Source organism: Bos indicus x Bos taurus, chromosome 7, assembly GCF_003369695.1.
Source record: "Bos indicus x Bos taurus breed Angus x Brahman F1 hybrid chromosome 7, Bos_hybrid_MaternalHap_v2.0, whole genome shotgun sequence".
NCBI classification, from domain to species: Eukaryota; Metazoa; Chordata; class Mammalia; order Artiodactyla; family Bovidae; genus Bos; species Bos indicus x Bos taurus.
Genome location: NC_040082.1, coordinates 95,682,184 through 95,708,930, shown reverse-complemented (window position 1 = coordinate 95,708,930; position 26,747 = coordinate 95,682,184). Strand labels below are relative to the sequence as shown.

The 26,747-nt window shown below is 55.7% G+C and overlaps 3 protein-coding genes across 10 annotated transcripts; all 3 read right to left on the bottom strand.

The window, feature by feature from the left end:
* Positions 1 to 313: 313 nt before the first annotated feature.
* FDX2 (ferredoxin 2) lies at positions 314 to 4,920 on the bottom strand. 4 transcript variants are annotated; one of them, XM_027547777.1, is made up of 6 exons: positions 4,559 to 4,920; positions 4,417 to 4,471; positions 4,099 to 4,205; positions 1,553 to 1,706; positions 935 to 1,022; positions 314 to 743 (listed from the first exon to the last, which is right to left on the bottom strand). In XM_027547777.1, exons 1-5 carry the CDS (start codon positions 4,710 to 4,712, stop codon positions 971 to 973), a joined length of 522 nt encoding a protein of 173 aa, XP_027403578.1. In that variant the 5' UTR covers positions 4,713 to 4,920; the 3' UTR covers positions 314 to 743; positions 935 to 970. The 4 variants fall into 4 exon arrangements, with proteins under 4 accessions (XP_027403578.1, XP_027403577.1, XP_027403575.1 ...); XM_027547776.1 differs by lacking the exon at positions 1,553 to 1,706 and adding an exon at positions 3,312 to 3,357 and having other exon boundaries at positions 4,163 to 4,205; positions 4,559 to 4,764; XM_027547774.1 differs by lacking the exon at positions 1,553 to 1,706 and having other exon boundaries at positions 935 to 1,089; positions 4,163 to 4,205; positions 4,559 to 4,767.
* Positions 4,921 to 4,945: 25 nt separating this feature from the next.
* Positions 4,946 to 18,885, bottom strand: RAVER1 (ribonucleoprotein, PTB binding 1). Of its 5 annotated transcripts, none has more exons than XM_027547769.1 (14): positions 18,342 to 18,885; positions 16,759 to 16,825; positions 14,684 to 15,153; positions 10,904 to 11,095; positions 10,674 to 10,803; positions 10,254 to 10,348; positions 9,225 to 9,312; positions 8,701 to 8,912; positions 8,510 to 8,603; positions 8,298 to 8,434; positions 7,502 to 7,576; positions 6,889 to 7,029; positions 6,420 to 6,545; positions 4,946 to 6,330 (listed from the first exon to the last, which is right to left on the bottom strand). In XM_027547769.1, the coding sequence occupies exons 1-14, from the start codon at positions 18,609 to 18,611 to the stop codon at positions 6,184 to 6,186; spliced, it is 2,244 nt and encodes a 747-aa protein (XP_027403570.1). In that variant the 5' UTR covers positions 18,612 to 18,885; the 3' UTR covers positions 4,946 to 6,183. The 5 variants fall into 5 exon arrangements, with proteins under 5 accessions (XP_027403570.1, XP_027403572.1, XP_027403568.1 ...); XM_027547771.1 differs by having other exon boundaries at positions 6,420 to 6,503; XM_027547767.1 differs by having other exon boundaries at positions 8,298 to 8,603.
* ICAM3 (intercellular adhesion molecule 3) lies at positions 18,814 to 26,394 on the bottom strand. Its single transcript, XM_027547773.1, has 8 exons — positions 26,246 to 26,394; positions 25,890 to 25,981; positions 25,019 to 25,285; positions 20,972 to 21,280; positions 20,363 to 20,644; positions 19,537 to 19,791; positions 19,171 to 19,419; positions 18,814 to 19,081 (listed from the first exon to the last, which is right to left on the bottom strand). The coding sequence occupies exons 2-8, from the start codon at positions 25,969 to 25,971 to the stop codon at positions 18,891 to 18,893; spliced, it is 1,635 nt and encodes a 544-aa protein (XP_027403574.1). The 5' UTR covers positions 25,972 to 25,981; positions 26,246 to 26,394; the 3' UTR covers positions 18,814 to 18,890.
* Positions 26,395 to 26,747: the final 353 nt, after the last annotated feature.

The window sequence follows — 26,747 nt, the reverse complement described above, 5'->3', positions numbered from 1 at the left end:
GGCTTCCAAGGCTCCACCCTCAGGCCCGCCTGGGTCCCTCTCTCCCTTCCGACTCTGCTCAGACTATGTGATTACCCCTTGTGGCCGAGGGCGGTCTGGGGCCCTCCAAATCCCTCCGCGACGGCTGGGCGGGGCCTTGCCATGCTGATCCTCTGGCTCGCGGAACCTCGCCTTCAGACCTCTCTGCCTCAGTTTCCCGCTGGCCCATCACCGCCGTGGTAGGGGAAAGCTGGGGAGGTCTGGCAGATGCAGCTGTAGACCCCAGAGCCTGCACCCCACCCCCACCAACCCCAAGGACGCTCAAGATGCCAGATATCTGTTAAACACTTTTATTATCGCTCCAATTAGATTCCACCCCTATCCACACCCCCATTCTCATGAGCTTGGTTGAGGCAGCCCCATTAGGGGCCGGGCCCCACCAGAGCTGGGACATGGGATCTCTCTGAAGCCAGGGTTTTGACTTTCTGGGTGCTTCCGCCATCTTTCTCCGATCTGTCCGCGCTCTGGGCTGGGCTGGCATCTTGGCTATGTTCTTCCAGTCCTGGCCCTGGGGCCGTCAGTGTCTGGGGCCGTCCGGTTGCCCATGTCAGTGGGGCTTGGGGACGTGGCCATCCACATAGAAGTTCCTGGTGATCTTGGGCAGGGTGAATTCGGCCCCTTCCAGCTCAGGCGTCAGCACGATCTGGCAGCCCAGCCGGGAGTTCTCTTGGAGGAGAGGGGCCATATCCAGCATGTCGTCCTCCCTGGAGTAAAGGGCGGCAGCAGTTGTTAATGGATCCAGGGGTAGGGGCCAGAAGGGAAGCTCTCCCGCCAGCAGCTGGAGGGGAGAGAAAAGCCAGGGCTGCCCTCTGCTATGGCCTGCGCGGATCCCGGAATGCCGAGGCTCAGCAACCAAGCCTTGCAGCTCAGGGCTGGGAGGGGCCACCCTACTCACCTCTCATCAGGAGGCGGCAGAAGGTCCAGGTGGTCCTCACTCACATACACGTGGCAGGTGGAGCACGCCAAGGACGCTTCGCAGGCCCCTGGGGGCGGCAAGTGAGGGACCGTTGGTGAGGGACCGTGCTTGGGCAAGCACCATTCAGAGAAGGGCTTAAAAAAAAAAATCCCTTTGTTTCTTATTTTTTGGGGGGGGGGTGGGGAGCCACACCCTCAGGCTTGTGGCATCTTAGTTCCTGATCAGCGATCAAACCCAGGTCTATGGCAATGAAAACAACTGGACCACGAAGGAATCCGGTGAATCTGTTTCACCATGTGACTCTCATTTCTCCCTCCCAGGCCTGCAGGCCCACTCTGTGCATCCTCCACCCTGTCACTGACTTGGCTGACTGTTGCTGATCTGCACACAGGTTTTGCAAATGGACTTCAGGGTTTCCCCCAAACTCTCCAGAAGGCTGATGACCAGGCTGGGCACCTGGCACCATTAATGAGCATGGACTGGACTTCAGTGTAGCTGAGAGGAGACAGGCCAGACAGGTTCCCTGTAGCCTGTGAACGCTTGCTGTGACCCTGCCACTTTGCTGGGCTGCCCTGATGCTCCGAGGGACCGACTCACTCGGCATCTAGTGCTGCAGCAGGAGAAGGGGTCAGGAAATAAAGGGGTGAATGGTACAGAGTCGAGGGTTTCCTGCTTGCCCCGGACACGTTCCCAGGCTTCTGACTGAGCGCTGGGCTTCCGGATAATGTCCTCTTCCAAACGGTTTTCATAGCTAGAATAAAACCCAAACTCGTCACCTCAGCCCTTGAGATTCTCCCACCTCACTGCACTCAGCCCCTTCAGCCACCCCAGCCCCCTCGCTCAATTCCTCCATGCCAAGCTCAGCCCCTAGCACAGGACCTCTGCCCTTGGCATACTTGTGATCTGGAATGCTCTTCTCTCCAGTCTTTCCATAGCTAGGCCTTTTTGTCTTGGGGCACTACTCAGTTGTCCTCCAAGTTCCCATCTCCTATTTCTTGTCCTTCCCCCAACTCTTGTTATCCCTTTAAAAATTTCTGGACAGCATTTATCACAATCTGAAGTTACCACCATCATTTCTCGGTTTCCCTGTGCTGTGTCAACCTGCCTCTTCTCTCTGCATTCAGCACTGAGCCTGGGAGGTTGTAGATGCCTCGAGAGATACTTGTTCTAAGTAAACAGGACAGAATTCTTTCTCTTCCAGACAGGTCGGACCATGAGGGTGGAGCTACAAGACAGCTTTCTGATCCAGCAGACCCTCCCCTGTGGGCTGCAGTGACTAAGTCGCCCACCTTCCCTGTCTGGAGAAGAAACAGTCTGGGCCTTGAAACTCAAGTCATCCCCAGGTGTCTTTCTCAGCCCTCTCTCCCAGCTCATTAACATCCTCACCACATGAGACAGAGATAACCTAGTACAATCATTCCAACTACTCGCTGCACACCAACCACGTGCCAGGTATTACACACCGTACACATGAAACCTGCTTAATCCTCACAGCAACCCGGTGAGATAGGAACTAAATTATCCTACTTTATAGACGAGGAGGCTGAAAGATGGTAAGTAACTTGCTCAGGGTCACACAGTTGGCAACAGAAAAAATCTGAACACAGGCCACGTGCCTTGAAAACCCATGTTCTAATCTTTGTCATGAACTGCCAGCCAATGGATTCCAGAACAGAACTTAAGGTAGGTCTGCCAGGACTGCCCCCAATTCTCCCCCCTCCCCCAACCGCTAATGATTAAATCAGCTCCTTATTATATACACTGGGGCTTCTCAGGTGGTGCAGTGGTAAAGAATCCGATTCCAGAACAGAACTTAAGGTAGGTCTGCCAGACTGCCCCCAATTCTCCCCCCTCCCCCAGCCACTGTCTAATGATGAAATCAGCTCCTTATTATATACACCGGGGCTTCTCAGGTGGTGCAGTGGTAAAGAATCCGCCTGCCAATGCAGGAGACGCAAGAGACGTGGGTTTGATCCCTGGGTCAGGAAAATCCTCTGGAGTAGGAAATGGCAACCCACTCCAGTATTCTTGCCTGCAAAGTTCCATGGATAGAGGAGTCCATGGGGTTGCAAAGAGTCCCAACACAACTGAGCATGTACTCATGCCATGTATACATACATACACCCAACACTATACACTTTTTAAAAGACCACTCTCCCAGTTGCTCATGATATAATTACATGTTTATGCATGGGATTATTGTCCCTATTAGGTTGAAACTGGTGTGAAATGACAAGGGCCTTATCTGCTTTTTTACATTGCTACCTGGCACACAGTATGTGTTCAATATTCACAGAAGAGTAGCACAGATTAGTGGCTAAGATAGGCTGGGTTTGAATCTAGTTTTGCCACTTACTTGACCTTGGACCAGGTCTGCTCAACCTGGGGCTCAGTTTCCTCACCTATAAAACAGGATAACATTCTCTCCTATTGCATAATGTTGTCATGAAATAGATTCAATCAGTCAAAATGTGGTAAGGGGCTTAAAGTAACGTCTGCTATTATTATCTTTCCTTTAACAAATACTGATTTAATACCTGTTACATCTAAATACCATGACAGGCAACAGATAAGCGTGAACAAGGCAAACACGGTTTCTGATCTCATTTTGGGGAGAAACGACAAAGAAGGAAACAAAACAATGAGGAGTGCTATGCAGACAGTACAGCACACCGATATGAATCGAGTTACTGGGGCATGGGGGCTGCGGTTGGGCTGAGAGGGATAAGACTGTCAGGAAGATGACATTTACAGCAAGGCCTGAAGGATGAGGAGCCAGAAGGTCTGGTGGGAAAGCACTTTCGATGGAACACCAAATGCGAAGGCCCTGAGGCAGGCATGAACTTGGCTATTTGAGGAACAGCAAGCAAGTCAGTGTGGCTAGAAGAGAGGGAGGAAAAAGGAAGAAAATACAAGCTCCTGGCGGGCAGGAGTTTTAGGAACCTCTACTAAATGCTCAATAAATAACTGCTGAATGAATAAAGATTAAGAGAGCAGGGGATGAGATCCTGTTGAGGAGTCTGAAGTTAACCATGTTGGGTGGGAAGCCATGCAAGATTAGGTAGTGGAGAATCCTATCTGACTTGTGTTTTTTTAAAACGAATGAATAAAGATATCTCCAATTCCCTATGCCCGGCTCCCACCTTCCAGATCCAACCCATGGCGCTGGGCCAGGTGGAGAACATTGTCCCCGACTCTGCCGCTCACCGGAATCCGTTGGCCTGACCGGTCTACGAACACCACGTTCACCCTGGGGGCAGATGAGAGTGCAGATGCCTCAACTGGATGATGGGAGCAGGGGCCAGGTGGAATATAGGGTTAGGAACTCATGTTTGGGGTTTGACGGGACATGGAAATAGGGTGATGCAGAAGGGGGGACACAGGGATGAGGCTGTACGGCAACGTGGGGACCGGAGGAACCCCGTGCTATTATTAACGGGGGACCTGGCTCCCACACTCACACGTCCCCGGGCCGCTCGGGGCCGCCGGCTTCTTCCTCCCCCGCCGGGCGCGAGCCTGGAAAACACGGTTGGGTGAGCTGCCGTGCCGGGCACAGCTGGAGTACGATGGGTTAACAACGCCCGCCCGAGGCTCCCCAGGTACCTGTCGCCCGGAATTTCCTGGCTATCGCTGGCGCCGCCGCCTCCCCGGACCCCCAAAAGCCTCCAGGACGGCTCCACCAGGCACCCCTGGCAGCCCGCAGCAGGAACCCAGCATTCACACCTCCCCAGGCCACGGAGGCGGCCATGACAGGCATCACGTGACCAGGGACTAAGCATGCGCCTTGGTGCGTTTAGAAGCCACTGCCCTGTAATTACCCGAATAGAAGCGCCTTTTTTTTTTTTTGGCGTCGCTGCACGGCATGGAGGCGCGTCCAGGGGAGGCTGCCAAACTGGGAGCGCAGTGCGCAGGCTCGGATGAGCCAAGACCTGCAGGGCTATCCCCGACATCCCACCCAGGCACATTGTCCCAAGAACCAGCCGGGTCTGCTTTCTTTAAAACCATTTACTTACAAACTTTAATTCAGCAAAGGTTTGTGTGAGAATGGGGAGGAGACAGCCCCCCGGAGTGGATGTGGACGCCGAGTCAGGGGAGGGGAGCTGGTGGCCCAGCTGGCCAGGGTCACAGCCCAGGGTCACCTCAGGCTAACAGGTCCTGCTGGTGGGAAGGGGCAGAGTTTATCTGCACCTTGTCTTATTTTCCAGCACTGGGCCACAGGGAGGCCAGCTCTGGGTGATCTGGCTTGGGGATGACAAGGCAGGGCTCATCTTCAACATGGGGGAGAGGACAGAGGCTCAGTGAGATGCACAATGCCCAACAGACAGTAGGACAGCAGGGGAACTGGGTTAAGCTGGCAGAGAAAGCCCACCCCGCACCTAGGCCTGGGCAGAAAGGGCTGGTGGGACTGGTTTGCCAAGACCAAAACTTTGGCCTTCTACTGTCCCCACGATCGGGGACCTTGGGTAGAGGGGCCCGATCCCCAGGCCAGAGCCATTTGGTCCTGAGTCAAGCTTCCGGAGCTCAGCATCTGAGAGGCTCTGGCCGGCGGGGTCTGGGGCCTGGCTTTTAAGGCATCAGAAGGCAAGGGGACTATGGTAGGGAGCAGGGGACCCGGAGCTGGGGTACAGGCCAGAGAGGGCAGGCCAGGGCAGGAGACAGCCATGCCTGCAACAAGTGTGGGAGAGAGAAAAAAGGGCTGAGCCATTTCAAACTGGAAAATGTGGAATGGAGGCCCAGACATGCTGGGCCTTGAAGGAATCAGAGCTGGGGGGGCAGGGAGGGAACGTCCTGGATTGTTTAAAAATAATAAAAATTAGAAAAGGAAACCAAAGTCAATTGTCAAAGTTAGAAAAGGGGGGACAGTCTCTGATCCTCACGGGAGGTCAGGGAAACCTCCAAGGCACTCGAAAGGCCAAGATACAGGAGCGACGAGGCAGGAGGGGACTCCCAGAGAGATGGACACAGGCGGACACGGTGGCGGGGGGAGGGGAGAGACAGCAGGCTGGTGCCCCTCCCTCTTAAGGCTGCAGGGTTTCCACGCTGGGAGCAGGCCAGAGGTGCAGAGTGCTCCCAGATGCCCCCCGCACTCCTTGGGCTCCTGCTGGTTGGTCAGCAAAGTCTTTCAGAGATTTTTCTATTACCCAAAGGAAAAGAAAACTAACAACAAAACACCAGAAAACCCCAAAGCGATTTGGTGCAGGCCTTTGAGCATCTCCAGCACTGGCCCTTTAGAAAATCCTCTTGCGCTTCAGGTAGGAATCTGCGTAGTGGCCACCAAGGCCCTGGGAGTGCTGGCCCACATAGCTGCCTTCTGGGCTGGGCTCGGGTGAGGGCAGCAGGTGGGCGAAGCTGCGTTTCTGTCCACCCAGTGGGGTCTGGAGACAGAGGGGAAGGGCTGGTGGGTCAGGGGCCACCCAGGGGCCACCACTCCCCAGCCCTGATGGTCCCCACCCCCTGCCCATACCTTCAGCAAGTGGCTGTGGCCATTGGGCCCAGGGCCGAGGCCCAGGAGCCCTTCTCCGGAGCCCAGTGGGGAGGAGCCAACCACCTGGGAGAAATGGGAGATGTGGGATGGGAGAGGAAGCAGCCCCTGGAGCAGAGGCGAGAGTTTCATGTTCAAATCCTGCCGCTGCCAGTTACGAGCTCTGAGACTGGGGGCTGATTATGTCATCCTTCTGGGCCTCAGTTTCTTCATCCGTGGGTTGGGGCTACATCACCCACACCCTGGGCTGCTGGGGGAGGAAGTAAGAGGCCCAGAAGCCTGGGCAGTACTACATGCAAGACATAAGGCTTGAGGAGGACGGCCTGTTTTAGCTCAACCCTGAGCAAAACTGACCCCTGCCACCCACCCGGCCGTGACACTGAAGGCCCCCGGGGCTGCGTGTGTCCTGGTTGCCCTCAGGGCCGCGTCCTTGGCGGGGGCGGCGCCTCACCTTGTTAAGGTGGCTCTGCCTGAGGCCAGCCTGCAGGCCGCTGGTGAAGCAGGACGTGGGTGAGCCCGCATAGAGGTGGGAGAGGGGCCCACCGCCACCTCCGACACCCCGTTCGCCAAAGCCACCGGGTGGGGGGGACATCTGCAGAAAGGGGGCCGCCTGAGTCAGACAGGTCACTGCTGTGCCACCCCCTTTGGGAGGTCCCCCAAAGAAGTCTGCGCTCTGGCCCCTAGGAGAGTGTGTGACAATGCCAGCAGAGGGGCCAGCCCGCCCTTCCTCCACCGGGGAACCCCGGGACCACTAGCACATGCATGAGCACAGGCTGGCCAGCTGCAGGATGAGGTCCAAGTGCAGCAGGGAAGTCACTGCAGCCGGGGCTGCATCCCCAGCCCACTGACTGCCAGATACATGAAGGAAGCCACTATGAACTCCCAAGACCCAGCTGAACTGCTTGGTGACTACAAAGAACTGCCCCCCCAACCCCCACACCCCACAGGACTGTGAGAATAATAAAATATTTCCTGTTCTAAGTCACAAAGTACTGGGACTGCTTCTTATGCAGCATGAGCTAACTGATACACCCAGGAGGTGGGATGGACAGGGAGGCTCTTACTCTGTGTCGGCTGGGTCCGTGAGGCCCAAGGGTTGGCTCCCGTGGGTGGGAGAAGAGCCGCCGAGGTCCCACATCCTGAATGAGAGTGGGAGAAGCACGTTGAATGTGGGGAGCGGAGGGGTGTCTATAACCAACCTCACCCAAATTCAGCTCCACAGCACAGCTGTCACTAGGAGGAGGCAGACTCTAGTGCCTGGGGCAAACTCAGCAAGCAGGGTGGGGCAGTGACACAGAAGCGGTGCCTGGTCCCAGGGGGTGGCTGCACCTGGACCCCAGAGGGCTGTGAAGGTATGAGGCAGGAGCTTGGGGTCTTTAAGGCAAGCAGGGCACCCAGGTGCGAACTCTTGTGGTTTCAGTAATTTGTCACTGGCATTTATCTCGATTATTTTTTAAAAAATCCAGTGTGGGCCAAACACAACACATGTGGCCAGTCTGCAACATCTGGCCTAGAAGTCAGAACCACAGAAGGAGCAGTTCTCCAGGGACCGAGATGGGGCCTGCAGAGGGGAGCAGTGAGAAGGACAGGCAGAGAGGAGGCTGAGAAGAAGCAGACATGTGGCCACAGGCCTCTTGGGAGAGAAAGACTGACAGGAAGCAGGGTTTGATGATGCGCAGAGACAGACAGACAAGAGACTTGAGCGCAGGGACCACGTCTGGCATGCTCCCTCCTGTCTCCCGTGCACTCAGCCCAGCCCAGCACAGTCAGTATTAGAAAGATGTCGGACTGGAGAATGACGTGCTCTCGGGACACAGGGCCTTTGGAAGGGCTGCCCCCAGGGTGGCCACGTATACTTACTGAGGGGTATTCGAAGCCATAGCTGTCAGGCAGCCCTGGTTCAGGGGGTAGGCGGGCGCTGGAGAGGGGGCTGAGCAGGCGGGACTTGAGCTGGAAGGCTTTGCTGCTGCCGCCACCTCCACCACCGCCTCCGGGGGCTGGGGGGTGAGGCAGGGGGCCCTCAGCTGGGCGGCGGCTTCTCCCAGCGCCTCCCCAGCCCCGGGCCTCCTTACCCGCCAGGTTGCTGGCTGGGAGCAGGCTGTGTAGGTTCAGGTAGGGATTCAGGGGGATCCGGAAGTCCTTGGGGGGCTCCCCGAGCAGAGAGACCTGTGGTGGGAGGGCTAGATTCATGAGGGCCTCTGGCACGGGGGAGCTTGCAGGGCGGGAGGCTGGGGTGATGGCTGGGCACCAAGTGGGGCCTTACCCCAGGGGGCGTTGGCAGAGGCCCACTGTCTTTCTGGAGGCCTCTGAGGCCCGCACCTCGGAGCCCCACGGGGGCGGGGGGTGGAGTAAGCTGGGGTGCTGGAGGACCCAGGCCCATGGGTTCCCGGTCACCTCCAGAGGGGCCGAGCAGTGGCGGCAGCAGGGGTGGTGGCTTCCCTCGCCGGGGTGGCAGCTCAGGGGGCAGGCCCCCTCCTACAGAAAGAAGAAGGGTGTCAGCAGCCCAACCACACAGGACCCCTTCTTCTGGGGCCTGGGAGCCTCTGCTTGAACCAGGGCCACTAAGTTTCGGACACTGAGCAGCATTCTCGAAGTCCATCAACTCCCAGGACGTCCGTGACTCCCCAAGGAGGCGGGTACCATGTGCTCAACTGACAGGTCGGGACTCAGACAGGTTAGGTCACTTGCCCAGAGCTGCACAGCTGGGAATGTACCACACCCAGGGAGGAGAGGGAAGGGGAAGTGGGATGAAGCCCAGAGAGATGGGGAGGAGGGAGTTGGCATTACCTGCAGACAGCTCCCCGAGGAGGGGGTTGGCTGGCTGGGCCCCAGGCTGGAGAGTGCCCAGAGGAGAGTCTCCCAAGATCCCAGGTTTCTAGGGACAGAGGATAATGAGCTGGAGATGAGACGGGGGGCCACAGGCCCAGCCCACAGCCAATCACAGGCAGACACAGGGCATCTCCCAATGTCTGTGACACCCTGGCCATTACCCACCCGCCAACAGTGACCAGGGGCCTCCTGCATGCCAGGGCCTGCCCAGGTGCTGGGGAGACCCCGGGAACATGGGATGGGCCATGCTCAGCGGGTCAAAGCCTGTCACCCAGTCAGTTACTGTCAGCAATTCACACAGTGATGTCCACCGGTTCACACCTAGTCCCCTTGCTGATTATCACAGACGCACAGTGTCTAACACACACAACCACCCTGATTGGAGATGCAGTGTGTGACAGCCACACGTAGATTCAGTCACTCTTATTCACACAACAGCCCACGCCCACAGCCTCACCTGTCAGTTACCCTCAGACACACCCGAGCCGCTGACTCGGCCCCAGTGAATCAAACTGGACAGGGTGGCGCGTGTTCTGTGTATGTGTGCGCTGTCGCTTCAGTCCTGTCCGACTCTGTGACATTAAGGACTGTAGCCCGCCAGGCTCCTCTGTCCATGTGATTCTCCAGGCAAGAATACTGGAGTAGGTTGCTGTGCCCTCCTCCAGGGGCTCTTCCCTACCTTAAGTCTCGTGCATCGGCAGGCGGGTTCTTTACCACTAGCGCCGCCTGTGTGTGGTATGTCAGTTTTTCCGTGTGCGTGTTGAGGGGGTGGGGACGAGAGGCCCCTCTATTCCCCTGTGGGGCCTTGGCTTTCACTAAGTCACTTCCTGAGCACCTGCGAACCAGGCCCCCAGGGACACAGTCCGAGGGCCCACAGCTGGTAGATGGTAAGCTACCCGTTGGCAGAAGCAGCAGTGCTGGAAATGGAATCACGAGGGGCTGCGGGATGTGTGTGAGGGAGCCTGTGGCCCACAGGCCTGAGGTTACCTTCTGACTCTGGGTCTGGAGGGCAAGCTGCAGCAGCGCCGTGGACAGGGCAGGCCCGTTGAGCAGCGGCACGGCCGGGGGCGCGCCCAGGAGGCCTAGCGGGAGACCCAGAAAATGAAGCGGTCCGAGGGTGGAACCCCCACCCCCACCCCCCGAGGAAGCACAGCACCAGGCCCATTGAGAACATGAGGACAACTGACATACCCCAAGAAACAGCCTGGGTGATGAGTTCCCTCCTCACCCCCCAGGGATGGACAGTCCCTCCTCCATGACCCTGCCCCCTTGCAAAGGACTCAGGGCACCAGCTCCCTTGGGGAGCGTCATCCCAGACCCTCTTTGTGGGCTCATGTCACTTGGAGCTCAGACAGCAAGAGTCCAGGGAAGTGCCCAGTTCTGAGTGCTGGGCCTCCCTCGCCTTACCCTGCTTGCCACCCGCGCCACCGTGGAGCAGGGGGTTGAGCAGCAGCTGGAGGGAAGCAGAGGGCCCCAGGTTGTTGAGCAGCTGCAGGATGTTGGGCTCTGGTAGGAGCCCTTTGCCCCGATTGAGGGCCTGCAGAGAGGATCAGAGGGGCAGTTCAGAGCCTTGCCTGACTCCTTGGCTTCCCCATGCCCCTCCTCTGGGGCACCCGCCCCCCACAGCACGCACTCACCGTGGCCTGGGCAGCAATGAGAGCAGCCAGCATGCTGCGGCCAGGGGGCCCGGGGGCGCAGAAGGAGACGCGCAGATGGCTGCCTCCCAGGGCCAGGCCGTCTGCCCGCTGCTGGGCCTCCTCTGCCATCTCTGCCGTCTCGTACTCCAACACAGCGAAGCCCTTCAGCTGCCCGTCCTGGCCATATGCCAGCTGTGGAGGGGAGAGACAGTCGTGAGCACCAGGGTGGCAGTGACCACCATCAACTGAAGTGACAGCCATGACCAGATGAGGATTCTGATGACAGTAACCCCCAGAGACAGAATGGACTCTGGGCCCTGTGCCCAGTTCCTGTGTTAACTCATCGAACCTTCTCAACAGCCCTGGGAGGCTGTATCCTGCCCATTATTCAGAGGGGACAACTGAGGCTCAGAGAGGTCAGCATGCTCAAGGTCACACTGCTGGTGGGAGGGCAGAGCCAGGCTTCCCACTGGTCAGAGCCACCAGGCCTTGTGCCAGTGCCTCTTGGGGACGTTGCCTGGGTTTCCAGAGTACACACTGCAGGGCCTGGAGAGGACGGGCTGGTGGGAGAAGCAGGTAGCTCTGGAGTTCAGCCCGACCGCACACCTCAGGCCGAGGATGCTACAGGTGCAGCTGGGAAGGGCACACAGTCTGATGATGAGGCAGATGGTCACTGAGCTCCGGTTTAAGGCTGGTAGTGCTGGGCAGGAGGGTGGGGTCACACAGCCAGTGTGTGGCAGAAATAGAGATGTGATCACGAGTGAGCCAGAGGCCCCTTCACCTGCCTTAACAGCAGTCATTTGGTACTTCAGGCCCTCAGCCCTCAATCCTGGGGGAGGATGCGTTCCAGGCCTTTTTTTTTTTTTAATTTTATTAGCTACCTTGCACAGCATATGGGATCTTAGTCCTAACCAGGCATCAAACCCACACCCCTTGCACTGGAGGCACAGCATCTTAACCATTGGACCACCAAAGAAGTCCCTGTGTTCCAGGATTGAGGATGTTTTGGAGATGAGAAGAGGGAGCCAAACATACCCTATGTTATGTATCAGTCACCCCCAGGGGGTTCTGGGGCACCCTGGAAATCAAGCTTGAGAATAGCTCGGCAGCAAGATGCAAAGAGGAAGGCCACAGATGACCCCATGTCAGTTTGACTCAGACAACAAGACTCTTTGGTTTTCAGGGTGTTGTGGCTGCTAGACACTTGTCCAGGGCTGTCCCAGGGTGGGCAGATCCTGGCAGAGCGTCTGGCTGGGCCCCACATACCCATGGGCCAGGGGCCACAGGTGCTGTTTCACTGCACCCCGGATACAGGTGGTCTCGGCACACCCACTTTGCAGGTGAAGTGACTCCCTGCAATTCAGGAGGCTCCAGTTCAATCCCTGAGTTGGGAAGATCCCCTGGAGATGATTATCCCCCAGTATCCTTGCCTGGAGAATTCCATGGACAGAGGAACCTAGCGGGCTACAGTCCATGGGGTCGCAGAGTCAGACGTGACTGAGCAACTAACGCTACTACATAGCACTCATAGTTTTTAAGCAACTTTGCGACAAAATGAACCAATTAAGATATGTAGGCACATGGGGAGGGAGGTGGGAGGGGGTTCAGGATGGGGAACACGTGTATACCCGTGGGAGATTCATGTTGATGTATGGCAAAATGAATACAATATTGTAATTAGCCTCCAATTAAGATAAATAAATTTATATTAAAAAAAATATGTAGGGACTTCCCTGGCAGTCAGGGCTCTGAACTTCCACTATAGGGGGCAAGGGTTTGATCCCTGGTCAGCAGTGAACTAGGATCTCAATAGTTCTGTGCAGCCAAAAATTTTTTTTAAAGAATAAATACAAATGACATGTATATTTGTTGTTGTTTAGTTGCTAACTTGTGTCTGACTCTTTTGCGACCCTATGGATTATAGCCCGTCAGGCTCCTCTGTCCATGGGATTTCCCGGACGAGAATACTGGAGTGAGTTGCCATTTCCTTCTCCAGGGGATCTTCTCCACCCAGGGATGGAACTTGCATCTCTTGCTTGGCATGCAGATTCTTTACCACTGAGCCACCTGGGAAGCCATATATATATACCCATATATACATATATATACACATACATAAATTGACCTGTTGATAAATGGCAGAGTGAACCAGACTAGGCTGCTATGGGCTTTCCTTCATGCTCTCCTCTTGATCATGTAGGAAATAAAATGCCCCCTGACATGGGCAGCAAATTCCCTTATGGGAGGTGGGGGTGCCCAGTTAAGAGCGTGGGCCCCTGGTCAGCTGCCTGATCTTGACTCCCAGTCCATCTCTTTCTGGCCAGTTTGGGGAGGTCACTGCAAGTGCCCATCCATGCCCCCTGGTTTCCTCATCTGTAAGATGAGACCATCAGCTGGATCCACTGGGTAGGGTGGCTGTGGGTGGGGGCCTAGTGCCCACTGGCCCAGGCAGGGAAAGTCTGGCCTTCAGCCTACTTGTAGTGAACACTTCACCTTTGCTGCTGGCCAGGCCCTGCACCAAGGCCTGGATGGGCTGCTTTTCACAATCACATCCATCTCATCCAATGAATATAGAAAGGGGTCAAAGGGCAATCGAAACTGTGTGGCTCCTAAATAGGGGGATGGAGGCTCAGGCTTTGACCTGGTTAACTCCCAAGCCCAGGCTCTGTTCAACAAGGATGCCCTGTGTGACTGGGCTCCTTGGAGGCGGTCACCTCCCGGCCAGGGATTCAGCAGATATATAAGCGGGGGAATGAGTGAGCAACCATTCACAATAACCCAGTCATAAAGCAGGACCAGATCCGTTCTGAGATGGGGACAGCCACACCCAGAGAGAGAACCTGTAATTGGTCATGGTCTTGCTGCCTTCAATCTCCAGTCAGTGGCTGCTGACTGTAAGTATATGTCACCTGTGTCCTGAGTCCCATCCAGGGCCTGGCACACAGTAGGCGTGCTGCAAAAGGAGCAGCAAGAAGTGGGGTTCCTACTAACACCAGTTCCCTGGCACCAACATCCACGGCAGCAGACCTGGGCTCTGAGCCCATATCCCAGCCTCCTCCAGGGTGGCCTGGGCTTCCTGGGCTGCCTCTGTCCACCCTGGCTGTCTGTCCTGGGATGTGTCCAGTGTGTGCTGAAGGAATGTCCACTTTGGGGACCTGGGAGCTCTCTGAGAGCTGGGCCTGGCCTATTCTCGCCCCACTGCACCTGTCACAGGGCTAGGCACCCTTACAGAAGGGCCTGACAAGTGAGACCAGAATGAACTAGGGATTGTTGTCCTAAACCACCACATGAGGGCTGAATCTCTACTTACAAGGGTAGGAAGGAAACCAAGACTCAGAGAGTGAGTGACCTGTCTGGGGCCACAGGGCAGGGCTGGGATCTGGCCATGTGTGACTTGCGGTGGGCTCTTCCAGTGGCCTCCTTGATGCTGGCCCTGGGGTCTGGAGGCATGAGCACAGGGGTGGATGTGAACGCAGGGTGAGCGGGTCTCAAAGCATTTTTTTTTTTTTTTTACAAAAGTAGCCTTGTTTGCATTTTTCAGGGGGAGGTTAAGCAAGTCGCCAGAGGGTGCGCAGGGATCTGAACCCCAGCCATCTGGCTCCTAGCTGGGCTGTCACCCACTGTACCACATGGCCTTTCTAACAAGAACACCATTCAAAGTGGCCTCACTGAAAGGGAACCCAGAAGACTGGAGAGAGCAGGTGACTCACACGGCCCCTCCGAGGTGCTCTGGGCTTCACATCTGCTCCCCCAGGTCCCTGCACCGGGCACCAGGCTTACCTGGCAGAAGGTGGGGGTGTGGACGGCTGACAGCGCCCGGCGCAGGGCATCCACATCACTGAAGCCAGGCGGCAGGCGGTCAACACAGAGGCAGCGGGAGTGGAGCAGGGCAGGTGTCAGCTGCCCGGCATCTGTCCAGTGCACGTAGAGGGTGCGTGGGCCCAGAGGCTTGCCCAGCAGGTCTGACTTGGCACGGGCGGCCGAGTCTTTCTTCATGTACTCGGCGAAGCCGTAGCCCTTGGAGTGACCAGTGCGCTCACTGTAGACCAGGAAGCAGCGCTCCAGGCTACCGAAGGGCCGCACCAGCTCCTCGAACTGCTGCTGTGTGAGGCTGGGGGGCAGGTTGGCCACGCAGAGCAGGGCGTCCGTGGGCTGCAGCTGCACCGAGAGCTCCCGCTCCCGCAGGCGGCTCTGGTGGAAGGCGCTGATGGCGGCCTCCGCCTGCTCCCCATTCAGCAGCGTCACAAAGGCTGCGGCAGGTGGGAGCATGGGGTCAGTGGGGCCCCCCGAGGGCCTGCGCCTCTACCCCATGTCCGCCCACACCCACCTCCCTCTAAACCACACGTGACCTCAGGAATACTGAACCACCAGGACATCATGGGCACCAGCGGATTGGAAGAGTCACCAGCAGTAGGCAACAATAGCCAGTGTCGCCTGGCTCCTCCAGGCTTGCTCCTTACAACCCATAGTGATGCTCACCCACTGGGGGCCTGGCCCCATCCTAAGAACTACTGTGTTGGCCAAAACGTTTGTTTGGGTTTTTCCATAAGATACGCCATGTGGGGTAGTAGTGGTTACCCATGTGGTCCCTGGAGCCTGGGTTTCAACGCCAGCCCCTGAGTGGCTCTGAAGTCTGTTTCCTCCTTTGTCAAATGGGAATAACTTCCTCCTCACAACCACTATCTTTCCAGCAAGGAAATGGGCACAGGGCAGTGCCCTGCTCAAGTGGAGAAGCCTGGACTTGAACCCCGGCAGGCTGCCTCCCAGGCACCCACAGTTTTTCAGATGTTTTAATGCTTTTGGCTTCATAGCCAACTCTAACAGGCCATGTCCAATTTGCAGGTGAGAAAACCAAAGCTCGGGAGGGTAAGTCACTTGCCTGTGGCCAAACAGTGAGGACAGACCAGGACAAGAGCCCAGGACTCTTAGCCTCCGAGGTCCAAGATCTTACCCACAACCCTAGTCCACCAGGTAGGCCTCGAGGGGTCACCTATGCTCAGCTCCTCCTCGCCCATGTTACAGACTGCAGGCAACGGCCCTGGCAGGTTTAACACCTGGCACGATGCCTGGTGGATACAGACATCCTCCATGCAGGGGGCCAAGACCAGTCCCTGTTCCCATAGAAATGACGACCGCGTGGAGGCAGGCGAGTGGGTCAGCAGCGACAGCCTAGGGTGGTCAGTGCTATGATGAGGTACGGGGTGTGCTTGGGCACTCGGAAGAGCCGCCCTGAATGGAAGAGACGTTAAAAACAGAGGGAACAGCCTGGAACCTTACACACCTGAAGAGATGGTAAGGCTGAGGTACCTCTTTGCAAGGTAATATCAGGAGGAGCTCAGACAGGTTGTGAGGAGACAGAAGCATGATCAGTGTTAGGACCAGGTTTGATCAGATTTGTAATCAGATCAGAGCTGGCTGCCTAGGGGAAGGCAGGCAGGTGAGTGAAATCGTGGAAGCAGAGAGGCCAGAGGGAGGCCGTCATTTCGGGAGGCATGTCTCCTAGACCCAGGGCAGGACAGACTATTGCTCCAATCTGTCCCTCATCTTGGGTGTCCATCGTGGGGCATCCTTGCTGTTTCTCTTCCAGGCCACCCAGAAGATACCTGGGTACTGGGGACCCCATCCCAAACATTCCCTCTGCTGGCCAGTCCACCAGGCCTGTCTGACCTTCTTCAAGTCCTCCAGAATAACTGGTGCCCTTCCAATCCCTTGGCTCCCATCTGGTTCACGGCCCCCCTCTCTCTGCTGAATGTTGGGCCTGAAGTTCAGGAGACACTGGGCCAGGACTCTCAAGCTTCAGGGACTGTCATCACCTGCCACTAGGCCACCCCACCCCACCCCAGGGTCCCACAAACCTGTCCCTTTGTACTTGTCCACAAAGCAGTACTTGAGCTCATAGTCGCTGAGCAGGTCATGCACCTCCTGTGGAGACAAGCCAAAGCACAGAGAATCATGGAGAAATGAAGAGAGCAACCCAGTGGCACGTTCACGAGGACCAGCTATGAAGGCAGGTCAATCACCAGCCCCATTTTACATGTGAGAAAATGGAGTTTCAGAGCAGTTGCTTGCCCAAGGCCATTGCAGCCATACCTGGCAGGGCTGGGAGGCAGAGCTCAGCTATAGAACCCATGCTTTTAACCAACACAACACGCTCTTATTAGACAGTCAGGTCGGTCTGAGTTCAAGACCCAGTTCTGCCCACAGGGAAGTTGTTTAACCCACCTGAACCTCAGTTTGCAAAACTGACTCAACAACCCTGCAAATCGGGTATTAACAAGTCCATTTTGTAGATGAGGAAACAGGCTCAGAGAGGTGAAGGAAATTGTCAAAGGTCAAGCAGCTGGTCATGGCACAGCAGTGGGAATGCCACCCCTGGGTACCTGACTGGGGACCCTGTGTACTTAATAAGCCCACATTGTGTGGCTTCACGTGCCTCCCCATTCCCTCCTACTGACAGCTTCCTGCAAGCCAGCTGCGGAGGCGAGGCTCTGGGGCCTTTTATTGCCAGACACACTGTGCACCCTGCAGGAGATAAGAAACGCTTCCGGCTGGGAGATGGTGGGCAGTAGGAGGTTGACTGACTGTAGAAACACCTGTCTCAGATCTGTCCCCAAATCACACCCCTCCCAACACTCCTAGGGTCTCACCACCCATGGGCAGAGAGAGCCAGTGGCAGGTGTGCTGGAGGGGCCAGGGGAGCAGGGATTCTCCACAGCAAGGACAAAGAACCCATTCCATTGCTGAAGGGTAGGGCAGACTAGGTTCAATCTTCCCGGGTCCAAAGAGCACTGGGAAGTCCTGCCCCATTTGGCGCCAAGAGAAGGGCACCCATGGATTACAAGGATCAGCCAAGGAGGGCTACATGGAACAATGCCCCCTCCTTCTCTGCAGGCCTGTGGCATGGGGACAGGAGATGACTCCATTTTTCCAAATTAATCCTGAGGCTTTTGAGGAAAAAAGACCCCTGGGGCTGCCTTAACTTCCGATCTACCCCTAAAAGAAATTCAAAAACGCTTGCTATAGAAAGGCACATTCTAGTCAACCATGAAGCTTATGGATATGAGATACCACCACTCCATGCTAGAGCAGGAAGCAACTGGCGTCCCTGATTCCACTGTCCCAATCTGGCTGTCCATTCACTATCCCCCCAACATGGCCAAAGCTGCCCGCCCCTTTCCATTCCCCGCCCCCTTCAACTACTTGGCTCCTTCCAAGCCTCTGGTCGCCCCTAGCAACGTCCTCCCTCAGTCCAAAGTTGGTTTCTCCCTCCATCTCCGACCCCCTACGTCCCGCTCTTGGTCTCTCCCGATCCCGCGTGGACTCACCGCCGACGACCCCCCCCCCCGGGCACGCCACCGTTGGTGTCGCCCGGTTCCCCCCGCGCACGCGCACGGTGGTATTTCCCGCCACGCTCCCACACGGCCCCCCCCCCCCATACCTGGTTGGTCACGTCCCCCGGGAGGCCCCGGATCAGTATCTTGCGGCGGTTACGGAACTGGCGCTCGGTGTGTTCCAGGCGTTTCCGGATCTCCTCTGGATCTAGTGGCGGCAGTTCTTCTTCAGGCACCCGGCGCTCCGCGGCATCACCAGCCTCAACCTCGGCCCCAGCCTCTGGGCTCAGCGGCGGCCGGTGAGTAACGGACACGTCGGCCGCCATCTTGGGAAACCCGGCGCCTTCTGGGACCAGCGAGCCGGGGCGGAGCGGCATAGAGCGGCAACGAGGACGCGACCGCCGATTGGCCAAGAGGAGCCCCGCCTCCCCTCGACTCCTTCAGTCCATTGGGTAAGCCTCGGCCCACCCCTCGGTGTTCAAGCCCTGTCTGGGCACTACAGGTTCCGCCCTTTTCCGCTATCGCGATGTCACTCAATAGACTCGCGAAGCTGCGAGATGGAATCAAGCCACTGTGTAAGGATTTTAAAGCCTTTATTCGGAATTTGAAGATAGGTACAGCCAAGCCCCCGTCGTCTTTGCTCAGTATCACTGAGCTCAGGATAACTCCTCTGCCACAGTCACGGGCTGTGTAGACGTGAGGCGCCACCGGGTGCTCCTTGGCGTCAGGTGGTAAATGTCATGTTGCCTCTGCACCCAAAAGACGTACACTGAGGCTGCAGCGAGAGTCACCAAGCCCAAGATCGCTAACACTCCCAGGACGATGTTGATAGTGACCGGGTTCCGACCTGTGCGGAAAAGCGAAGAATAAATACGCTCGTTTCAGCCCCTCCTAAACTTGCCCATCTAGGATAAATAACGCCTTGCCGAGGCTCACCTTGAACGTCCATCATCACTAACATTTTGTCCGTGCCCCGTGAACTGGCCGCCTGGCAGCTGTAGGTACCACTGTAGTTTAACAAGACGAGGAATGGAATCCCGACGGGCACCTTAAACTTGGAGCCTTCCCGCAGACACTGTAGCTGGGGGTTCGGGTTGCCCCGGGCCTGGCACTGCAGGATATGCATAGTCTTTTCTTTCCACATCAAGCGTTGGGGACATTTAGCTCTGTCAATCGTGGGGCCGTCTGTGGGACCGCCAAATGATCAGACACACCCAACACACCCGAGGCACAATGGGGCAAGGGAGAGACAAGTCTCAAATCAAGGAAGCAAGGGATTAAAGGTCAGCGTGACCTACTCACACAGGACACGCAACTGGATGCTCCTATTACGGTGCAATGTCACCCCATGCACCTTGAGGGTGGCATTGCAGAAGAAGGTGCGCCTGTCGTCCATCTCGGTGGCCTTTAGCTGAAGCTGGGCAGGCTGTCCTGGTACCGCGGCTGGAACTCCGTCCAGCATGACCTGGACTTGGGGTCCGGCCGCGCAAGTGACAGTCACTGGGGTCCCCTCGGTGGCGTTAGACTCACTCAGGTTCAGGTTGGGCCCCTGGAATCCTAAAGGCGGGGCATTTCCCAGGAGTTTGCTGACCACACACCTCCCTTGGGTGAAGCCCTGCCCCCACCTGCGTCCTTCCCCTCGGGGTATCCAGGCTACCCCTTCGTCTACTCTGCAGCCCTCACCCGACCCAGTTTCAGGCACTCAGGCTCCTCTCGGGTTACTTAGGCCCCTACTGTCTCAGGTTTAGTCTTTGCCTGTGTGCCACGCCCCCTTGGGCTGGAGGCCGTCACGTTCTCTTGGGTCAGCCCCGCCCCTCGTTTCCTGAGCTATTTTGTCTCCGCCCCCTATTACTACTACTTTTACTATGGGACTTCCCTGATAGCTCAGTTGGTAAAGAATCCGCCTGCAATGCAGGAGACCCCGGTTCGATTCCTGGGTCGGGAAGATCCGCTGGAGAAGGGATAGGCTACCCACTCCAGTATTCTGGCCTGGAGAATTCCATGGACTATACAGTCCATGTCACAAAGAGTCGGACACTTTCACTTTTCCTCTTATTACACGTAGTCACGTTCCCGGGTCAGCCCCACCCCTCGCCTCCTGAGCAGTTTTGGCTCCGCCCCCTCTTACTATAGGCAACCAAGCTCTCCCGGGTCTCTCGGTTCTCCACCCCCAAGGTTACGTTGCAGACAATCTCTTGGGTGCCCTCCTGTTCGGTTTTCGCTGTGGCTGTGGCCGTGAGCGTGTCCGCGTGGCTCACTACTGTGGCATTCAGCATCTGGTTCCCCAGCGCCAGTTGAATATGGGCCTCCGACGCTGGGAACAGCCCATCCAGGCTGCAGTTAACAGGCCAGGAGGTTTCCATCTCCCAGAACCGAGGGAAAACGAGGCGCGGGGCGGTCTTGGGCATGGCTTGAAAGAAGGATAGAAGTGAGCAGGTGGAGGTCTCACAGCTGTGGAGATCCTTTTCCCCATGACATTCATCCCCCTAAACCAGGGTCCTTCTTTCCCAGGATACCTTGCAGCCTGCATCACTCCCTTTCCAGAACACACACAGCCTTCTTCAGAAGTTCCAAGGCTGTGAGCCTCCCATCTGAGGCTACCCTGCCCAATGGCCAAGGGCATGTGTTCCTTAAAGCCCTGAGGGCCAGGCCACCCCATTCTCAGGAATTCCCGTGGCCAGGGAACACTTAACTCTGGCTCCACTCATCACCCACCGTCTGCAGTTCTTTCCCTCACCATAGGTCTGGAGCTTCCTGGGGGCCGAGGTGTTCTGGAAGAGTTCCAGTCCTTGGGACCGCAGGTCCAGTTCAGAGCGGCAGGAGAAATTGGTGCCATGGTCCTCTCTTCTCGGCTGCACCATGAACGTGACCTTGGCGGGCTCCTCCTTTCCCAAGGGCTGCTGGCCCAGCTCCTCCTCCCCTCGGAGCAGCACCACGGAGAGGTGGGCCCGGGGGGCCCCGCCAGACACCAGGCAGCTCAGGTTGAGTTCTTCACCCACAGGCTGCCAGAGGGGCAGGGGTGCCAGCTCCACACGCTTTGGAAACCCTGAATGGAGGCGTGTGAAGGGGAGAGTAGAACTTACCAGCCAGCCCGGCAAAGACCACCGTGGAGAGGAGCCCAGGGTGGCCCAGTGCAGGACTGTGAACTTCAAGTTAATAAACCTGCTGGACTTACAAGTGTGCTAGTATATGTGTTTGCCATTATCATTAACAGCATGATTATTATTTCCTGTTTTGTTGGACTCCTTGGCAGGCATTGAAATGAATCAGTTTTTCTGTTCACAGTTAAGGGGGCGGGGGGGAAGCAAGGAAGAGGACTAAAGTTTATGGCCATTTATGATGTTAATAGTAATCATAACACTTCCTGTTTATCTTGAGTTTTCCTTCCTCTTTCCAAATGTCATCTACCTTCATTCACACACCAACCAAGTGAAATCTCCTCTATTGTTCTTCCCTTTTATGGACAGAGAAACAGGCCCAGCGAGGTGAGGTAGTCTGCCCAAGGATGTGCAGCCAGGAAGGGGCAGAGCCAGGCTTAGTGGGTTTCCCAAACTCCAGATCTGTGTGCCCACCTACCTCCATGACATTAGATCTAGGAAGTCCCCTGACCCCTCCTTCAGCCTCTGGCCTGGACTCTGATCTTGGCCTTTCCCAGAGCTTAGTCCAGTCCTCCCCAGTCTGTCCCAAGTGCTCAAGGCCTAGGGCAGCCTCTTGAGGGTGCTCTGTACAGTCCTGGGGGTACTCAACAGATCCAGGCTGGGTCCAATCCCAGCTGCAGCTGCAGTGGCTCTCAAAGGCACACATTCCAAACCCTGGTCCTCCCCTGGGGGAGCAGCTCTCAAGCCTGGCTCTGAAGCTGTCACAGGCCTGTAGACTGGCTTCCATGGAAAATTTTTAACATCTAAACATTTACAGGGCTTCTCTGGTGGCTCAGTGGTAAAGAACCTGCCTGCCAATGCAAGAGATTCAGGTTTGACTCCTCGTCCAGAAAGGTCCCCTGGAGAAGGAAATGGCAACCCACTCCAGTATTCTTGCCTGGAGAATCCCCGTGGAGAGAGGAGCCTGGTGGGCTACAGTCCACAGGGTCGCAAGGAGTCAGCCACGACTTAGCAACTGAACAACAACAAATGTACACTTTTAGAGTATTTAACAAGGAGGCCTCCATCTTAACCTCCACTCAAGGGCTAGTTGTATGGTAGCCAATGCTGATTATGCCTGAGCTCTCTATGGTGGATGAGGGAGCCCGCATGTGGAGTATTCGCCAATTTCTGTGGTGTAAATACTCCCACTCTGGGCTGATTTAAAGCCACTCAATGTGACACAGAGTTGGGAAGAGATGAGCCCAGTGGGCTCTTGTGAGCCAGGACAAATAGGCTCCTGCACAGCACTGGACAGAGGCATCTCACAGTCACACAGACGGGGATACCCAGATACGTAGGCAAACGTGCGGAAATACACACAAAGACACATATAGACACATACTGGCCCAGACATCCACACATGCTCAGAAACAGACATACTCACATAGATATACACGCGGGCACAGGTACTGACACATACACATGTGCAGGCACACACACATACAAATCCAGGGGCTTCCTTGGTGGCTCCGTGGTAAAGAATCCACCTGCCAATACAGGAGACATGGGTTCGATCCCTGATCCGGGAAGATCGCACATGCCAAGGAGCAGCTAAGCCTGTGCACCACAACTACTGAGTCTGTGTTCCAGAGCCCGAGAGCTGCAACTACTGAAGCCCGTGCATCCTAGAGCCCGGGTTCTGCAACAAGAGAAGCCATGAGAAGCCCGAGCACTGCAACAAGAGAGTAGGCCCGCTCGCCACAATGAGAGAAAAGCTTTTGAAGCAATGCAGACCCAGCCCAGCCAAAAACAAATAAAAATTTTAAAGTTATTTTTAAAAGATACAAGTCCAGAGACACATGCAGGCACACACAGCATACAAACACATTATACAAGTACACTCACACAAAGATAAGGACACTCAGATCCACATGCTCACAGACATATAGGTACACAACCATGAATACAGACACTAGTGCACGCACAGGAAGAGCATACACACAGCTCCAGATGTACACTACACTTTTCTGAGGCCTCACAAAACCGTCGGCACCCTGAGTGGTGTACTCAGCTATTTCCTAGTCTATTGGGTTGTTTTGTTTGTTTGTTTTTGGCTGCACCACGTGGCTTGTGGGATCTTAGTTCCCCGTCCAGGGACTGAACCTTGGACCTTTAGCAGTGAAAGCGCTGAGTCCTAACCACTGGACAGCTGGGGAATTCCCTGTCTTCTTTTAAATTCAGAGAACCTGGAAGGATTCATAAGAAACTGGTAACAGAGATATCAGGTCTGGAGAGGAAGACTTCAGCTGTGAAGAGCAGGGATTTGAGACCTGGACTCCAGGCATCTCTGCTCATGGACCCTGGCAAGTGACTTTACTCCCGCTGAGCCTCAGTTTCCTCATCTGTGAAATGAGGCTCATGAGTGTACCTCCCCAGCCCGGGCTTGCATAAGTGCTTTTGGGTGAGCGCCTATGCGTCTGCACTAAAAACAACAGCCACTCACAGCCGACACTAGGTGAATGGAGACTTGACACTGACTCCCCCTTTTTTTTTAATACTTTTCAATTTGGGAACCACATGAATTTATTACCTGTCATAAAAATAAAAGCAACAGGAGACTTCCCTGGTGGTCCAGTGGCTAAGACTCCACTCTCCCAATGCACAGGGGTTCAATCCCTGGTCAGGGAACTAGATCCTACCTCCCGCCTGCCACAACTAAGACTCAGGGCAGCCAAATAAATAAGTAAATACAAAAAAAAAAAAAAAAGAAAAAGTAGGGACTTCCTTGGTAGTCCAGTGATTAAGAATCTGCCTTGCAATTCAGGGGACACGAGGTCAATCCCTGGTTGGGGAACTAAAATTCCCTATGCCACAGAGCAACAAAGCCCCAGAGCCACATGCTCTGTGAGCCCGCATGTCACAACTACTGAAGCCCATGTGCCACAACTAGAGTCTATGCACCACGAAGAAAGATCCCGTGGGCTGCAACTAAGACCTAACGCAGCCAAACTAACTAAATAAATAACTATATTAAAAGAAATTTTAAAAATTGAGTAAAAGACATGTCCTTTTTTTTTTGGCCATACTGAGAGCGTTCCACAGTTTTAGTTCCTTGACTAGAGATTGAACCCAGCCCCTTGGCAGTGAAATCCTGGAGTCCTAACCACTGGACCACCAAGGAATTCCTGAAATATCATTTTTAAAATGCTTATTGGGCTTCCCAGGTGGCACTAGCGGTAAAGAACCCACCTGCCAATGCAAGAGACTCAAGAAATGCAGGTTGGATCCCTGGGTCAGGAAGATTCCCCTGGAGGAGAGCACGGCAACCCACTCCAGTACTCTTGTCTGGAGAATCCCATGGACAGAGGAGCCTGGTGGGCTACAGTCCATGGGATCACAAAGAGTCCGACACGACTGAGGCAACTTAGCATGCATGCACACACACAAAATGCTTATTGAGAACCAGATAAGTTGATTTCACAGCTGCTGCTTTGGCATGCGGTTGAGATGTACCCCGCTATCTCTGACTCTCTCTCTCTCTCTCTCTCTCTCTCACACACACACACCCAGGTCTGAGCTCTGACTGAGTGTCCAGGTCCATTTGTGCAAATTCAGGGCCCCAGCCCCACCTTGCTCCCTGCACCACTGGTCATCTACCCCCACCACTGCCCAAGGCCATCCCACCTCCAGCCACGGCTACTCACCAAACACTGTGATGTTAGAGAAACCCACCACCTGGGACTTATTGCAGATGCCAGAGCAGAGAATTTCCATGTCGCCAGTCACGTTGGTGAGACGGAAGGCTGCCCAGCCCAGGCCCCTGCTGTGGGGCTCCTTGGAGAGGGCTGTCTCCAGGGAGATTAATCCAGGCCCGGGGCAATCTAAGGTGCAGTTTACCACGAGGGGCTCTCCAAAAGGCACCACTGGGTCCTTCGGCTCCACTCGTACCTGGTAGGTCTGTCCCTGGGCACCTGCATGAACAGAGTCTCTGCTGGGGGCTCCAGTGCCCCCCAGCCCACCCAGCTGCAGGTTCCATCCTTCAACAACCCCCTTAGCCAAGATATGAAGGTCTCTGCCTTCGGTGGTGTTTCAGTTTAGTGGGAAAGACAGATGATGGATCACGAACCAAGGAGAGTTGAGAAGGAGGCCAGGAGGAAGTGAGTCAGGAAAGGCTTCCTGGAAGGAACCGCTACAGTCAGTTTTAAAGGGTCAAGGAGGATTTAGCCAAGTGAAAGGCAAGAGTGATCCTGGCAGACTGAAGAACATAGGCAGAGATCACGAGTCCGGATGGAGCAGGGAGCAAATATGTGCAGGCATAAGTGTTTGGGTGGGTAAGTGTCTGTGCTGTGAAGGGGGCAGGGAACAAGTGAAAGGCAGGGACCTGGCCTCAGGGAGCCCTGAAGGCTGAGTTAAGGAGCCACCACTTTCCCCCAAGGATACTGGGAAGCCCCCTGACAGATCTGAGTCAAAGAAGTGTTGCCGCAGCCCTGGGCAGCAGGGTGTGAGGTGCACTGTTCTCCTTCCCCTCCCCAGCAACCCCCCATCTCCAGCCCTCCCCAGCTCACTGGGCCTCACCTGTGGGCAACAGACAGCAGGCAAGAAGCAGAAAGATGAGCGAAGTCCAGTAGACCCTGGGTGGTGGCCCTGAGGGCATCATGGTGACCAGCCTGGAGGAAGAAGTTCCCTTAATGAAGCGCTGGGCACCGTCGAACAGGCAGGACCTCCAGGGGAAGGAAGAACTGTGACTGCAGCTAAGAATGCAGAAGCCCAGGGGCCACACCTTGCCCCGGATGAGGGAGGGGCAGGGGAATATTTTGTGCCACCCACTGGGAGTCCACAATGAGGGTCTCAGGGAAATGGAGAGTGCTGGCGAGTCTCCGAGGAGTCTCAGAGAGAGCTCAGTTACACTCCTTGTCCCCAGATCAACCCACAGGAAGTGCTAGTGCAATTGGCTTCCTTTTTTCGCAGTACTGGAAAGCCTGGAGGGGTGCAGCGGTGAAGGTGGTAAGACATCTCCTTCCTGTTGAACTTAGGTGAAGAAGGCTGTTTTGTTCCCAGAGAGGAAGTTAATGGGGATATCTGAACACCGGCCTTGAAGGAAAAGGGGTGGGATTTCGAGGTGACGTTTCAAGGAGGGAACAATGGGCAGACTTCTGGGCAGGGCTTCAAAGAGTTAGCATGAGATCTCAACGTTCCTGGAAGGCAAATAAAAGATTTGGGGGGTGACAATGAAGGATCCCCTATGATGAGTAAAACTGTGACAATGAACAGAGCCCACATTTACCGGGGACTTGTGCCAAGCTCTATGCTGGCTGCCAGGGTGACTTCTATAGGGCTCCTTATCTTTCCAATCGTCATTAACAGATGTGAGGATTGGACCATAAAGGAGGCTGAGTGCAGAAGAATTGATGCTTTCAAATTGTGGTGTTGGAG

Bases quoted from the DNA above. Each gene is read 5' to 3' on its own strand.
- FDX2 (XM_027547774.1), bottom strand. From the start codon at position 4,712: ATGCCTGTCATGGCCGCCTCCGTGGCCTGGGGAGGTGTGAATGCTGGG. The intron at 4,206-4,416 runs GTGAGTGTGGGA...ATCTGCCCCCAG, and splicing joins CCCGAGCGGCCCGGGGACGT to GGTGAACGTGGTGTTCGTAG. The intron at 744-934 runs GTGAGTAGGGTG...CCTTTACTCCAG, and splicing joins CTGCCGCCTCCTGATGAGAG to GGAGGACGACATGCTGGATA.
- RAVER1 (XM_027547767.1), bottom strand. From the start codon at position 18,611: ATGCCGCTCCGCCCCGGCTCGCTGGTCCCAGAAGGCGCCGGGTTTCCC. The intron at 9,313-10,253 runs GTAACCTCAGGC...CTCTGTCCCTAG, and splicing joins TCCAGACCCAGAGTCAGAAG to AAACCTGGGATCTTGGGAGA. The intron at 7,577-8,297 runs GTAAGTATACGT...ACTCTCATTCAG, and splicing joins ATGGCTTCGAATACCCCTCA to GATGTGGGACCTCGGCGGCT.
- ICAM3 (XM_027547773.1), bottom strand. From the start codon at position 25,971: ATGATGCCCTCAGGGCCACCACCCAGGGTCTACTGGACTTCGCTCATC. The intron at 19,792-20,362 runs GTAAGAGGGGGC...CCCCGCCTTTAG, and splicing joins GGAGAGCTTGGTTGCCTATA to GATTCCAGGGGCCCAACCTG. The intron at 19,082-19,170 runs GTGAGCCTCGGC...TTTTCCGCACAG, and splicing joins AGTGATGATGGACGTTCAAG to GTCGGAACCCGGTCACTATC.